Below are 15,360 nucleotides of genomic sequence, written 5' to 3' on the forward strand. Positions count from 1 at the left end.
TTTAATTTTATATACACGCAATACGTTAGCTACACCCATTCTCGCCACACCTGTTTGATTGGGCCAAGAAGGAAGACAACTTACATATACATATACATATAGTCACCCACAGCGCGCCGGGCGAACCATAAAGAACACAATACAGTCATCAAACTCCGCTGGAAGGCCAGCGGGATTGAGGCAGCGACGAAGATATGGAAACAGTTTACAAGGTGGAGATATGAGAGAAATGGACAGGACGAGAGCGCGGAAGAGGAAAGAAGAGAACTAGGATATATATGGGTGGGGGGCACTTTGAAGGATGCTAGAGACGAGGACTATTATATGTGCTTTCATTTTCATTTGTCTAAATACTGTGTGAGCGGCGGTGGATGAGATAGGGTAGTTCAGGGGACATTGCCATAGCTGTAAGGTTGCATGCAATTAATGAATTAAAAAAAAAAAAAAAAAAAAAAAAAAACCACAGCGCAGGGGCCGAACCACCGAGTGACACCTCATGATTGCACTTATCATTGACACGCGTTCGTCACCCGATGGCAACCGAGTGATACACCATGATCGAAGATGAGCGGTGTGTGTGATCATTGACACCGCGGTGTGGTGTGATGTGGTTGTTGAATCATTGACAGGGGCAGGCCGGCGTGTATACCCCACCCCGCCCACTCACTACCTATAGCGGTTATTGGTAGTGGAGGGGAAAGAGTGCTGCTACTTATAGGGCAGCTGGTGGTGGTGGTGGTGGTGTGGGGATGTGGATAAGCTGGCCGCTAGCTAGGTAGGCTAGAGATAGGTGTACCGCAGTTTCCCCCCGCCCCCCGCCCGCACCCGCACCCGAACCTCCATGAAGAACACAACCACGACCTGTCTCTATGAAAATCACAAGCAACCCAAAAATCACAAGATGCCAAAAGAAAAGGAGGAAGACAAAGAAAGAAAATAGAGAAAACGGGCGAAACTTTTTATTTCTGCGCAGATGGGGGTTAGTTACTAGTATACACTCCTCCCCCCTCCCCCCTCCCACCACCCATCTAGCACGACAAGACAAAAAAACCCAAACCAACCCCTACTCCTCCTCCTCCTCCTCATCATCATCATCAATCCCCGCCCACTCCTCCCCTTCCCCCTCTTCCCCCTCCCCCTCCCCCTCCCCCTCCCCTTCCCCCTCCTCACTACCCTCCCCTCCTCCCCATCCTCAGCAACCCCCCACTCCCCAACAACATCCCACCGATCGCCCCTCGCGCTTTGCGAAACATACTTGACAAACTTCAGCACGCCCGCGTCGCGCAGCACAATGCTGAACCTGTTCCACGCGGCCGGCATCGTGAACAGCACGCTGTCGTCGTCGTCGGCCTTGGCCGTCTTGTAGATTGCCGGATCCGACTTTTTGCTCTTCTTCTTCTTGGCGCCCGCGTTTTCGTCGTCGTCGTCGTCATCGGAAGAGGTGTCGCTGTCGGAGTCGTCGCCGGCCATGTACCTGTTTTTACTACGATCAGCCTATTACCCACTGTGCGGGGAGGGGAGGTGTGAGAACGCACATCTCATAACCACCAACACTCCTCTCCGAGTCATCAAATTTACTCGGCCTGGGCACCTTCATCTTCGCCTTCCCCTTCTTCTTCGCGCCCCCCGCCGTCTTCCCCCCCTCCCCCTCCCTACCGTCGTCATCCTCCTCCTCGCCGCCCCACCCCCTCGACGGCGTAACACCCAAACACACCTCGACGCGCATCGCCGCCGCAGCAGCCTCCCCATCGCCCTCGCCGTTCTCGTCAATCTCGCCAGCGCCCGCGCCCCCGTAGCCCGTCGCAAGCGTGTAGTCGAGGCCGCGGCGGAATCGGCGCGCGAGGAGGTTGCCCGCGGGCGTTAGCTGCGTGTCCGTGGCGAGCTGGAGGAGCTTTCGGAATGGGCGCGAGGGGAAGAGGATGGTGAGGAGCTCGTCGATGGGGGTGGTGGGTGCGCGGCTGCTGCCCTGCTGCTGGAGGTAGAGGTAGCGGTGCTTGTGTGGTGGGGTGGCGACGCGCCATGGCGGCGTGGGGGCGGCGTGCAGGGCGCTGTCGAGGGGGTCGAGGTGCGCTTTGAGTTTGGCGGAGAAGGACTTTGAGAGGAAGTGCGTGATCTGCACGGAGGAGTCTTCGCGGAAGGCGTCGCGGAGCTCTTCTAGTGTGTCGGGCGTCAGATAGGTGGGCGCGATGTACTGCAGCAGGAAGGTGAGGTCTGCTTCTGTCAGGATTGTGTCGTCGCTGGCTTCGTCGTCTTCTTCGTTGTTGTTGTTGTTGTCTGCTTGGGGTTTGACTTCCTCGGTGACTGCTTGGGGCTTTGGAAAGTCGAAGGTGTCGCTCTTACTCTGTAGCTGCTGTAGGGAGCTCTTCTCGGCGAGCTCCTCCTCGAGACCAGGGATGTAGCCCTCCTCGCCCTCCTGCGGGATATGGAACCACCCACTGATAGCCATGCGGATGCGCTCCTCGTCGTCGCCGCACTCATACACCTCCTCCACATCATGGAAGCTCAATCCAGGCTGCACCTCAAAGAAACTCAGCTGGTTCCACGCCGGCGGGATCACCTTCTCCCACATTGGCTCCGGCACCCTCGTAACGCCGTCGTCGGCCACCACCGTCGGATACAGGCGCAGCGCGCCGCCCCAGCTCTCCTGCCACGGGCTGTCCGGGGACGTGAGGTACAGGATGTACGAGACCCTGCGGGAGCCAATGACGTCGTCGTGCGTCAGCAGGTGCGAGCCGGGCGTGTAGACGTTGATTGCCATGTCTGTCTTTGTGCCGCTGAGGGCGCCGCAGCCGGTGACGGCGCAGACGTAGTCGCGGAAGGTCTTTGAGTAGAGGGCGTCGCGGAGCTGGCGCAGCGAGGGAGCAGCCTCTGCATGGCGCGCGGGAGGCCGTCGAGGTTGGCGAGGTCGCCGGATTGGTGGATGCGGTAGATGTCGGTTTCTTTGGGCGTGAAGTGTAGTGAGGTGAGGGCCTCGGTGCGGACAGAGCGCAGGAGGGCGTCGTCTATTAGCGAGTGGATCACGGCGTGTTTGTAGCTATGGGCCGAGAGAGAGAAGGGGGAAACGTTAATTCAAACTGTGTAGCTATAGATGTGTGTATTTTTCCCCAACCGGGATTGCAATGGGTATGGGCGGGGCGGGGCGGGGCGGGGCGGGGCGGGGTGGGAGTTGGACAGTGTCCAGGCAGCATACGGGGTGGAGGAAGCATATTCTTCTCGGTACTGGGCTTGCACGGCCTTGTCGAAGAGGCCCTTCCGGAACGAGGATTTGACGTCCACGGGGGCCGGGGCCGGAGCTGGCGAGGAGGCCTTTGACGGTTTTCCCTTCTTTACGGGAGAGCTGGGGGCAGCTGTTCCTTCAGCCTTTCGCTTGGCCATTGTGGAGGGAGGAAGGGTTGGGAATTGTGGTTGTTGATGTCTATGAGAGTGGGAATGTAAGGAGGAGAGGAGAGAAGAGAGATTGCGAGAGGAGAAAGTTGGGATGAAACTTTTTTCTTCTTCGCACCGTCAGACCATATCGGCCCATGCGTGAGGCTGCCAAATAGCGTTTGTGTGTGCGTGTTACCCGGACGGGGCACGGACCACGTGGGGTGGAAGAGCCGCAGTGCGGCTTGTTCCGGTAGCGGCGTCAAAAGAGTCCCCACAACAGAGTCCCCACCGCCAGCTGCGGGCGGTCAGCAAGAAAGACGTGTGTTTGGCTTGGGTCTCTAAGCGTTTTGGAGAACAGGAGTTCCGTATAGATCTTTTTGTACGTATCACAGGAGAAGAATGTTCCAGGAATACACACGGCAGTCACTGTGATCTGCCCTCACCCGAGAGTGTGCGTACGTGTATTTCCATGCAACATGTTCGATCCATCCCGTTCCACTGCTCCACCAGAAGCCTCCCACCCTTCCCCGACATCTCGATGCATCTGCACAGCTATATCTTATCATGGCGGTGCACATACAGCAGAAGGTGCAGCCAGGATGCAGTTAAGCTTCTCCACCAAGTAGATAAGATTAGATCTTACCTTCGGTTCTCCAAATATCACTCGTCTCTAGGGTTAGGTTTTCACCTGCTGTCAACGGTAGGAACAGCAAGCTACCACGGTATTCCTCTGACACGTCCTACACTCAGCACCAAACTAAATGCCTATAGCTATCGTGTCTTCCTCTACAATTGATACACATCCCCCCACAGTGAAACCACGGTTTCCCATCTCCGTCTACTTACCTTGCGATAAAACTCACCCCCATCCCCCCAACCTCCAAACCTCCAAACCACAATTACTATCATTACAACCCCCGGGCCCATCTACTATTACCCCCCGTGCTGTACCATATATAATCCACCCATCTAGCCCCCACCCAGCAAATGATGCACCGCAGAAGAAAATCCACCCGCCGAGAAGGCAACACCTACGCCCCTCCTCACACCCCGCCCCACCCCCACCCCCACCTCCCCTACGGCTGGACCGCCCGCTTCGACGCCTGCTACCAGCGGTTCTACTATGTTGATCTCGCCACCAAGCGGACACAGTGGGAGATGCCGCTTGTGGTTGTTAACGCTCCCATTCAAGGTCGAGGTGAGTCTTTATCTTTGATCTGCCTTGCTCCATATAAGTGGTTGATTTGACGATATGTATTAACGTGTTTCACCGGGAACGCAATCGTCACCGGGAAAGCAACCAAGCATGACATGAACGGGATCGCGAATTACTACAAAAATTCAAAATCACCCAGAATTACAGAACTAAATACACTAAAGTCATTTTGAGATATCTTCGAATATTTCTGATGATTGTTACTAATAGGTAGCGAGCATATAGCTGTGGGTGGGTCACCAAGGCTTGATGACAGCTGATGACTCTCCCACAGCTATATACTCGCTATGATCATAAGAAATAGTCAAAAACACCAAAAGAACTCTCCTATACATGTATGGTTTCATAGGTATTGTTTTGGTGCTCGTAATGCCCTTCTGTGAGCTTCGGTTTCTTTCCCGGTGATGATCGCTTTCCCGGTGAAACACATTATATAAAGCGTCGGGCGAGTACCGTCGGCCTGCGTCGTTTCCGGATGACATTGAGACCCGGAGCCACGAGAGCATGACGCAGACGGCGGAGGCGAGCAGAGGCTGCTTATCTGTGCTGCTGGCGAGGGTGGCTCCGGCGAGAACCGAGGTGGCGCCGGTGCCAGTGGTTGTGCACATGCCGGTTGTGCTAGTTGCGGTAACTATAGCGGTGGTAGATGTGCCGCTGATCATAGAGAGTTCTCAGGCTGTGGGGCCGCAATGGTAATAGTATAGAGATCCGGGCGACCTCCCACGAGTCGGGTCCCAGGACTAGCTGCAGTGCTCTACGCCGAGAGGAGGCACATCGAGCTGATGGCTGTGGTCATCGATCAGCACATTACTCGCAACGGCCTCATGATCAGCCGGGTTATGCTCGGGAAGATAATACTATATCTACCCATACCTGCGGAGGTCACGGAGCAGTTGGAGAAGCTGCATGCTCGAGAGATGTAGTCGACAGCTGCAGAGGTTGCAGCAGGCCCGCAGGCCTAGACACCATATTGGACTCTGGACTCTCTTGTAGCAGATACTGGGGCTGGCTTGGTTCACGCGGGGGCCGGCTTTGTCCGCGGGGGCGCCGAACTTGTCCGTGACACGACCGACTTGGCTGTTTACACAGGTGCTGACATAGTACGCGAAGGGGCCGACCTACTGCACAGTGCGGCCGACGTAGTCGCGGGAGACGAGCACAGGCACAGATGTTCTGACTGCCCACGGTGTGGCGCCGGCACGGCCCGTGTGTCTAACGGGCCTGCGTTGATGGGCGGAGCGGCTGGTGTCAACCAGATTGTTGGGGCTGGGATGATTGGCTTAGCGAACAGAGGGGACCTTGTGCACGGGGTTGACTATCCTACCGTGGGACTGGGGTGGTTACGGTTCCTGGTGGTGCTGAGCTGGTTTATAGAACGGCTGGTGTCAATCGTGTGACTGCAGCCGATAGGAAGACTGGCTCTAGATCTGCGAGTAGGGACAGGTGTGGAGGCGGGGAATTGACGCATAGGAATACCCACCTGCTTATGAGACTTGTGGATTGGTGGATTTCTTTGGGAGGGCCTTTAGGGGCTTTTGGATGTTTATAAGAGAGGTTACGAGAACTTAGTCTTGTTGAGGAGGTGCTATGTATGTGGCAGCACTTTGGCGGGAGCTGGGTTAGGGCGGGGAGGACTTCGGGCATGGGGAAAAGTAGCAGCACAAGCAGGCGCTGCTGGTTCGGCACATACTAGTGGGTTGGGGGTTTGGTACATGGTGCTTGGGGAGGCGGGGGTACTCTAGAAGTCGGTAGTTAGATTAGCTCGCGCTCGACGCTTCTGGTGGGTTAATGAATGGAGTTTGACCTTGATACACGGGTTGTGAAATGAGGACGTGCAATTGCTTGACTGCTTGTTTTTTTATTAGCTATGTGGGCGTGGGCCTTGGGGATTGGAATATTGGGGTATCCAAAGTCTCGTTCCTAGACCCATTCGGTGTTTTTTGTGGTGGTGGTTGGTTATTTTTATAGATATTTCGAGTCCTTTTTGATCTGGTTGCTATGCTAGAAATTCTGGTTGCTATGCTAAAAGACCGGTTGCTAGGGAAAGTTAGCTACTCTACTGATGCCCACTACAATACAATATACCCAACCCAACCGTATCACACAGTACAAACCCTGTGCACGCAACTAGGAAAATGACGTAGGGTCAGTAGCGTACGAGGCTGCAATATCTCTCCCTGGCCCTGCCTGCCTGCCTGCAGTGGATGGTCGTCGTCAAATACCCGCAGTAGTTTAGTAGTGGCTTGGTAGCTTAGTTAATACCCCTGCTAAAATTAAAAACCTGTAGTGGTGATCATTGATAGCAACCACCCACGACAACCAGGCTGAGCAGGGAAGATGCTTCATGGGGTGTCACTCGGTCGGTGGGTGTGTGCTTGTGGTGTGGTGTGGTGTGGTGTGGTGTGGTGGGGGCTTGCGAGGGGAGGTATGGGGGTTTGGGTGGTTTGTATTAATTGGCTTGTTTGAGTGTTTGGCGTAGGTGGAGAGATACATGTACATGTGGTTACTTGTAAGCTTAGCTGGAGATATAGAGGGAGGGGAGTGTAGTATAATAATAATGTCTAAAAGTATATCTACAGGATTTTGAAAGCACTGCATGTCATAGCCAGCTGTGTGGCTATGTATGTAACCTAATTTATAATCCCAGCCTAATAAAGACCCCAACACTATATGTACTACACTCGATCTCTATCGTCCATCTATGGATTATATGGGGGGGAGTCGGTGAGGTCGTGGGGATGTATGGAGAGAGTGTGTATACGTATGGAGAGAGAGAGAGAGATGCGATGTTTATATAATAATAAAAATAATCTAAAACCATATCTACAGAAATACTTTAAGTACTCATATCATAACCAAAAAAAAGAACTATATAACCTAACTACATACATGTAACTAACCCAAGCCCGACCCACGCCACACTCTATCTATCCATCTACCCATCTATATACCATCCCACCCCCCCACCCCCCTCTTTATATACCCTACCCCCTCCCCTCCCCTCCCCTCCCCTCCCCGCCCGCACAACATCACAACCTCACAACACTCCACACCCCCACCCCCAGCCCCCTCGCCGCCATCACCCCCAACGCACACCGCAGCCCACGGTCATTCCGTACCGCCACGCCGTCGCTGTCCAGGATCACGTACTCGCCACACTCCCACGGCAGCCCGTCCTCGCGCAGACACTCGTGCAGCCTCCGCAGCGTCGGGTTGGTGGATGTGGAGTCGGTGAGGTCGCAGAGCTGCACACGGCAGCAGTCGCGCGGCGTGAGCGGGTGTGGGAGGGGGATGAGGATTGTCGGCGGTGTTGGTCCGGTTTGGGATGCTGGGGGTGTGGGTGTGGAGGTGGAGGTGGAGGTAGGCAGTTGTGACGACGCCGCGGAACTCGAGGTGGGCGGTGTCGGTAGTGCTGTGGGTGGCGGCGTGTCTCCAACCGCCAGCGGCGTCAGCGGCGTCTGCATCTGCAGCTGTGACGTCACCGCCATCTGCAGCGGCGGCGGTGGCGACGGCGACGGCGTATTCCTCCTCCCCGCCGCACCTCCACCTCCACCACCACCTGCACCTGCACCTCTCCCCACCGCCGCCGACATCGCCTCCTCCGCCGTCACCGTTACCGTCACCGCACCCGCGCCTGCACCCCTCCGCCGCTTCATCCGCCGCTTCGCCACATCCATCGTCAGCGTCAGCAGGGCATAACTCGTGTTTTTCCTCATCTCGTACGTCCTCTCCCCTCCTGCCCCCGTCCCCATCCCCGTCCCCGCCGCCGTTCCGGCGGCAAAGACCTCCGGGTGCAGTTTCTCGAGCTCGTGCGCGACCTGGCGCTTGCGGATCTGCACGGCCTGGTCGTTTGCGCTGGCGAGGAGGATGCCGGCGTCGGTGAGGAGGGTGTGGGCTGTTGCGCGGAGGGCGGTGAAGAGGGCGTCGTTGTGGGTGAGGTTTAGGTGGGATTGGATGCTTCGGAGGACGGGGGAGTTGGATGCTGTGAGGGGGGAGGGGGGGGGGGTTAGTGTGTGTTTGGGGGGGTAAGGGGGGGGAGGAGGGGGAGCAGGGGGAGCTTACTGGAGTGTGCGGGCTTGGTGAGCGGTGTTGCAGCGGGTGTGGGTGTGGAGGCCGGTGTGGGGGAGGGCGTGGTTGTGGGGGAGGGTGTTTTCGGCGGCATGGTGAGTGAGTGTGTATATGTAATTTAATATAGTGGATATCTTTATAGCGTCCAGTAATATATATCACCAGTAACCAAAGTCCCAGCCAAACTCTACAAAAAATACTCACGACCAAAGGGGGGAGGTGCGAAAAGGCATCGATTTTATATTCCACTCCCCACTGCAGGAGTACGTCCTTATCAAACGCCCCCCCCCCCCCCTCTCTCTCTCTCCCTCCCTCCGCGACCGGCCACCCGTAACCAACGCACCACGGACACACCCATCCGAGCATGAGCACGAGCCCGAACCCGTAGCCCGGGGGACTGGGCTCGTTCGGGGTGAGACACAGTAGAGCTAGTAGTGTGTCCGTGCAGAGCAGAAAAAGCTGTTATCCGTCAATAACCCTAAATCAGGGGAGAGAGAGACGGTGGAATTAGAGTAGATCACTAGTCTATATAACCCTATAGAGCTAAATCAGGGGAACGCGGCAGATCTGTGCGGGATGCCACCACCACCAAATTTGGGTTTGGGTTTGGTTTTTTTTTTTTTTTTTTGACAGTGACAGGTACCGACTGATCAATTAAGTTGTTGTTTGTTGTCTCTGGGATATTGGGGATTTGGTTTTTTTTTTTTTGGGGGGGGGGGATCGATGATGGATCATGGAGTGGATCCGGGGTGGGTCATGAAATGAGGCCGAGGACTAGGAGTTGCCTTGATGTCTTGGTTATTTTTTTTTCTTTGATGGGTTAAATCTTCCTCATATCACTTTCCCTTCGATCCCACCCTGATCTCCCTTTTTATTCCTCCCTGGAACAGTAGAGGAGGTCGCAGATCAACCACCCACCACCTCATCCCCATCCCATCCCATCCCACTGCATCCCTCCACATGCAAAAAAGCAAAGCCCCACGATCCATTCCGCTTGGGCCTCCCTCGTCCACTCCTCTCAAGTCTTGGCCTTAAGCTTAACTACCTACAACTAGAGTACAACTACATGTCCACACCTCATGGTCGCTATAATTACAAGGCTAGCTCTCTATAGCTACGTGTACTCTAGCTATAACCAACCACTTTAACAGCTAACATTTAATACCCCATCAATTATACCCACTCTGTCTCAACCTCACTAATCCGGACTGCCCCTACGCCTACGGACCACCGCGCCGGAGATGCCCGGGTGATATGCAGGGGTGTGGGGGGTACACGGCACGTGCTTGCTCGAGACAGAACAGAACTGATAGACAGGAAGAGACGGACCGAGTGAGACAGTGTGATTGAGATGAGGAAGTGTGAGATGTTGTGATGTGGTTTGCCGGGTAGCGGCTGTGTGTGTATGAGTGTGGGTGGGCGGGTGCCGGGTAGGGTGTGGGTGCCTTAATATGGCCATGGATGGGTACATGTAAGTAAGCAGGATGAGATGAGCGCCTGCATTGACATGATGGACGTGAGCTCTGCATGGTAAAACACAGAATTGAATCATATCGTCCCCACCAGTTCATCAGAGACACAACATTAACGCCCGGATTAGTGATAATTGTAATCAACACGAGAAACAAACGAAAACACTAGCTTGCACGCTCCTGATATGTTAATTCCCAATGTCCCCCGTATAAAAATAGTTGAGTGGAGTAAAAAATAATAGTAATACCAGGCTGACCAGAATATATAAATAAAAAAAAAGAATAATAATAATAATAACCGGTATCCAAACCCAATACCCATATCCCCCCCCCCCCCCCCCCCCGAAAAGAAAAGAAAGAAAAAACCCGCAAGCAGGAATCGAAGCATTAGTTGAAATAAACCATACATCACATATCCCCGCGCACGTCGTACGTACACATACATATTTTTCTTTTCAACATCAATTCGTAACCGGATTCGTAAAAAAAAAAGTAAGAAATCTGAGCTACTCCACGCTATGAAATGGGATATTTGCCACAGTGGTAAAGAAAAAATATAGATAGAGAAGAAAGAAGAGAGAAAAACAGACATAGCAAATGCTTCCAGCGCTGGTGTGTGCAAAAAAACTAACAAGTAACCCCTAACGATCGAACGCAGCCATAAAATCATTTCCCAAGCCAACAAAAAATGCATCCCAAGATAATGCAATTCATAAAACAAAAATATCCATCAATCATTCCACACATAAAGAACCCATAAAAATAAGACAAAAAAAGGAAATACGCCCTAAAACTTCAGAAACTTACTAAAGGTCCTCCTCATCAAACCGACCTTGGCGTCCTCTCCATCCGTCATATTCCCCGCCTGCCACGGCTGCTGCGAAGCGTTTCCGTAGCCCTCAGGGTACCCCACCTCCATCTCTCTCATCATGTCCTTCTCGCGGCTCCTCTCGCTGTTACTCCTGAGTCTTCCGCCCTCCCTGTGCTTGCTCTTCTTTTCCTTCACATCCCGCACCTCGTTTCCATTCAATGCCGCCAACCGCCTCGCCTCCCGCCTCTCTTCCTTTCGACGCCGTCTCTCCTCCTCGTCTTCGGGGCCCGCAGGGCGAGATCGGGAGCGTGTGCGATCGCCCTTGTCGCGGCTCTTATGGTGGTGGTGTTCGCGCTCCCGCTTTCCCTCAGATGAGAGGGAATGGCCGGAATCCTTCGGGTGGTCTGGGTTCTCCCCATCGGTCTGTCGTGCCTCGCGCTCCTTCCGTGCGCGGCGTTCAGCGCGCCGGGCCGCTTTCTCGGCCTTTGCCAGGTCATCAGATGCAGCGAACGAGCGGGGTGAGAATGGCGCCTCTGGGTTCGGAGCGTTCAGGTCTTGCTGGTCGCGGTGGGGCTGGCCCTGGAGGTATTGGTCACCGCCGTAGACACTCGGCGAGACCTCGGGCTGGTTGTCGGGGTTCTGGATCGGGAGGTTGAGATCGTCCGTAAAGCGAGGCGTAGCAAGCGGGGGAGGGATACCCTCGAGCTCTTCAGCTTTCGCTTTGGCGGCTTTTTGGAGGGCCCTTTCAAGCTTTCGCTTCTCTTTGTTTCCATTGTAAAGGTGGTTTTCTGGCCTATGTTAGCTTAATCCTAAATAATCGTCTGGTTTCGCGGGCACATACCGAGTTCTCGGCCCTCTCGAAGCGCCTTGTCGTCTTCATGTTTCCGCCTCCTCTTCTCTCTCTCCTCGGGGGTCAAATGCGCAGAATCCTTCTTCTTGTGGCTGTGCTTCTTTTCTCCGGACCCAGAGCTCCCATTGAGTCCTGGGATTGGGTTTTTCAAAGAGTCGGAGCGGGACCTTCTGTTGGATCCAGCTGGCGGCGGCCGGGCATCAGGTTCATAAAGCACCTGGACAGGCTCGGCGCCGATATCAGGTGGCGGTGATTTCTTGGAAGACTTTTTCCGCTTGGGATGCTCTATTGGTCCATCAATGTATGGTGACATCGGGGGTTCGTTCATGATGACAGATTCACCAAGAATGGCTGCCGCTTTCTTCGACGACTTCCTGCGCTTCAGTTGATCCTCTTGTTGCTGCTCATACTGTTGCTGCGTCGATTCGGTATCAATCGGTGGCGGGCGAGATTTCTTGGATTTCTTCTTTTCCCTCCGCTCCTCCTCATATGGCATTTCCGCACCGCCTACGATCTGAGGTTCTACAAATTCTCCCGCAACAATACCGTTACGTCTGGAGGCTTTCTTCGGCTTGCGCCTGTCCTCTTCGTACTGTTGATCATACTGCTGGTCGTACTGATCGTAAGGCGCTGCGGCGATATCTGCGTATACGGGCGTTGGCGCGGTCAGGCCCTTCTTCGCAGCCTTTCGTGCCTCGCGTTCGGCTTTTTCTTCGGGGGTCCTGTGCTTCTTTTCCTTCTCCTTCTCTCTAGGGTCCCGATCTCGTGATTTACCGTCATCTCGTAGACGGTCACGCGACTTTGCTCGGCGTTCGCCAATCCCGAGTTCGCTCTTGTCCCTTTTTCTCTCGCCTCTGTCTCTACTTTTAGCCCTTTCCCGGTCGCCCCTATCACCCTTATCTCTGTGCTTCCTTTCCTTTTCGGTTCCGTCACCAGAAGACCTATCCTTCTTTCTATGAGACTTGTCTTTCTTGGGCCTCCTGGAGCCGTCCGGTATGCCAACCGCAGACATGGCGAGCGCCGCGGCGCCGGCAGCAGCAGCAGCCTCGTCATCCAGCGGGCCGGCGGCGAAGCTCGTTTCGAAGCGATTTTCCGTAAATGGTTGCTGCAGGGTGGGCGGCGTGGCATCCTTATAGGAGCCAGTGCCATTGGACAGTGCAGATACTTCAGACATTATGGGGGGCGCGGTTACGATTGGGTCCTGTGGGTCTTTTTCGGGTTCTGTGGGGGTATAAGCTGGCGGGGGAACCTCGACAGATACTGCTTCTTCGGCAGCTGTTGGGGAGGGTTCTACTTCACCAGGAAGCTCCTCGTTGTCAGTCTTTGATGGGTCGTTGGGATTGGCCTCTTCCTGCTGCGGCTCTAGCACCGGAAAGTGCTGTGGTTCGTCGTCGTCGGCGGTGTTGGCGGTGGGGACAGCGCCTACGTCTTCTGCTTCTTCAACAACTTCAGTGCTAACGTGTTCTTTTTGCTCTGCGACAGGAGGAGGAGGAGCTGGGTGGGTTATGGCTGTTTGATATCCAGCAGGGGGCAGCGGGAGCGGTTCGTTAATGTCGTAAATTACAGTGATTATTATGTTATTGTTGTTATTATTATCTCTCCTTAGCTGATGGGTTGAATCGAGTGGTGGTTGTTCCGCGAAATCAGTATCAAGGATCTTCTCTTGATCGCGATCCTGTACCAGAACCTGCTCTCCCTCTTGATCGCTTTCTTCTTTTTCTTGTTCTTCTCCCGAGTTGGCGTTCTGTTCTTGATATTCTAGGATGGGGTCAATGGAATCGGGAGCGGAAATGGGAGCAACAGAAGCAGAAGCAGCAGAATCTTCAGCTGAGGTGTCGGCGGGGTTGGGGTTGTTTTCTTTGCCTGCTGTCTCGAACGGTGGGTCAGGAGCCTCGTCACGGCCTATGGGACGACGCTCGCTTATTAGCTTGTGTACACACTAATGGGGCGAAAGCTGAGTGGATGGCCGAGGCGGTCGCACCCCGCAGCAAGGCGCGCTTGGCAGAGACAGGGAAGGGAGCGATATCCTGATTCTTGAAACAGAGAGCTCCAGCCTTCAACCACTCAGAGAGTGTGTAGACCTGCAGGTTGCTGCTACTGCGCAAGGGTGTGGGCAGCGGAGAGAAGGGAGGAAGGGTGCTCAGTGATTGATGGATTGGGGTTCTCACCAGTATTATCGTCAGTTTTATTATCTTCGTCGTCTAAGACTAAGTCACCGTCCGCACTCGGTGGATCTGATGGAGCCGATGGCTGATCCTCTGGCAGCAGCTCAGTGGACTCTGGAACGTCGTTTGGAGAAGGTGCCTCCACCTCTGTAGGCTGTGGCGGTGGAGAGCCTGACCGTGAGGGTGGATGTGAGGAGGGAGGGGAGGAGGGATCTTTGACCGCTTCTGTACAGTTTTCAACATCATCATCCTGGCTTGGTTCTATTGCAACTGCTGCTGCTGTGTCTGGTGTGATTATTACCTCTTCCTCCGGAAAAGGCTGTTGGGTGTCATCCTCTGCATCTTTTGGTTGTGAGTTCTCTTCGGCCTGTACGACGTCTACTTCTCTAGGTACCACTTCTTCTTCTCGTTCGTCCTCTTCAATTTCTTCATCGCTATCACTTAGATCGTCATCTTCATCATCACCTTCTTCTTCATCGTCTCCCTCAACTTCGACTAGTTCCCCTTCCTCCACCTCTTCCGTTTCTTCCGTATCTTGAGGTGGTGGAGGGCTAGGAGGCTGTGGCTGTTCATCACAACCTTTTTCTGATATCCCCTCCACCCCACCTACATGCCCATTCTGATCCCCGTCCCCGTCCCCGTCCGCTCCCTCTGCCTCCCCTTCCTCGTCGTCTTCGTGGTGTACCTTCACACCGCCGTCCTCTTCCTCACCTGCGTGGTTGTCGTGGCCTTCTTGCTGTTGTTCCTCCTGCTCCTGCTGCTCCTGCTGCCCGTTGCTGTCCCCTTCCTCTTCAGACTGCAACGAGTCTACCACCTGTGGGGCAGATCGAGATTCGTCGTTCGCATCTTGCGTGCTGTCCGAATCCCCCGAATCCCCCTCTAGCACTGATTGAACAGTTTCTTCTTCTTCCTCTGCCGCTACTACCACTTCTTCTACTGCTGGTGCTGTCCCTTCGTTGTCGCTGCTCATGATTGATTTGCTTTTATTTGTTGAATCTGATTGCTCAATAATAACCAATCCTTCCTTTTTTTTTCCCTTCTCTTCTCCGGTAGGTCAAGCTCAGGATCGTAAAAACAAAAGAGGATAAAAAAAGATCAAATCGGTAAATTCGCTCGCTCAAACGTGGATATCTCTCGCTCCAGGCACCGCAAACCCACACCTCATCTGAATGCGCAAAGAACTATTGTAGGATAAAAAAAAAGAGAAAGGGAATGCAAAAAAATATAACTCTACCTACATATGACGGGCCAGATAAGACAGGATAACCTACCTGCTTTACCTACCTAGGGGATAGGAGGACATACTCACCTACATCCTTTTTTTTTTCCTTCTCTCCCCTTCTGTCCTGTCCTGTCCTGGAAGAGGTCTATTTTTCGCACCCCACCATGACGGGTTTACTCATGGTCGGGAG

General features: G+C 54.1%; 4 protein-coding genes across 4 annotated transcripts; 1 reads left to right on the forward strand and 3 right to left on the reverse strand.

The window, feature by feature from the left end:
- Nucleotides 1-1,063: 1,063 nt before the first annotated feature.
- LAJ45_06302 (uncharacterized protein) lies at nucleotides 1,064-3,375 on the reverse strand (the record flags this gene model as incomplete). The annotated part of the gene is made up of 5 exons (XM_046115866.1): nucleotides 1,064-1,169; nucleotides 1,256-1,474; nucleotides 1,536-2,690; nucleotides 2,747-3,034; nucleotides 3,191-3,375. The coding sequence occupies 5 exons, from the start codon at nucleotides 3,373-3,375 to the stop codon at nucleotides 1,064-1,066; spliced, it is 1,953 nt and encodes a 650-aa protein (XP_045970975.1).
- Nucleotides 3,376-4,356: 981 nt separating this feature from the next.
- Nucleotides 4,357-5,505, forward strand: LAJ45_06303 (uncharacterized protein; the record flags this gene model as incomplete). The annotated part of the gene is made up of 3 exons (XM_046115867.1): nucleotides 4,357-4,564; nucleotides 5,022-5,209; nucleotides 5,287-5,505. The coding sequence occupies 3 exons, from the start codon at nucleotides 4,357-4,359 to the stop codon at nucleotides 5,503-5,505; spliced, it is 615 nt and encodes a 204-aa protein (XP_045970976.1).
- Nucleotides 5,506-7,611: 2,106 nt separating this feature from the next.
- Nucleotides 7,612-8,744, reverse strand: LAJ45_06304 (uncharacterized protein; the record flags this gene model as incomplete). Its single annotated transcript, XM_046115868.1, has 2 exons — nucleotides 7,612-8,564; nucleotides 8,645-8,744. 2 exons carry the CDS (start codon nucleotides 8,742-8,744, stop codon nucleotides 7,612-7,614), a joined length of 1,053 nt encoding a protein of 350 aa, XP_045970977.1.
- Nucleotides 8,745-10,909: 2,165 nt separating this feature from the next.
- Nucleotides 10,910-14,918, reverse strand: LAJ45_06305 (uncharacterized protein; the record flags this gene model as incomplete). Its single annotated transcript, XM_046115869.1, has 3 exons — nucleotides 10,910-11,721; nucleotides 11,775-13,685; nucleotides 13,952-14,918. The coding sequence occupies 3 exons, from the start codon at nucleotides 14,916-14,918 to the stop codon at nucleotides 10,910-10,912; spliced, it is 3,690 nt and encodes a 1,229-aa protein (XP_045970978.1).
- Between the last annotated feature and the right edge of the window lie 442 nt (nucleotides 14,919-15,360).

Source organism: Morchella importuna, assembly GCF_003444635.1.
Source record: "Morchella importuna strain M04M26 chromosome Unknown Morimp01GS018, whole genome shotgun sequence".
NCBI classification, from domain to species: domain Eukaryota; kingdom Fungi; phylum Ascomycota; class Pezizomycetes; order Pezizales; family Morchellaceae; genus Morchella; species Morchella importuna.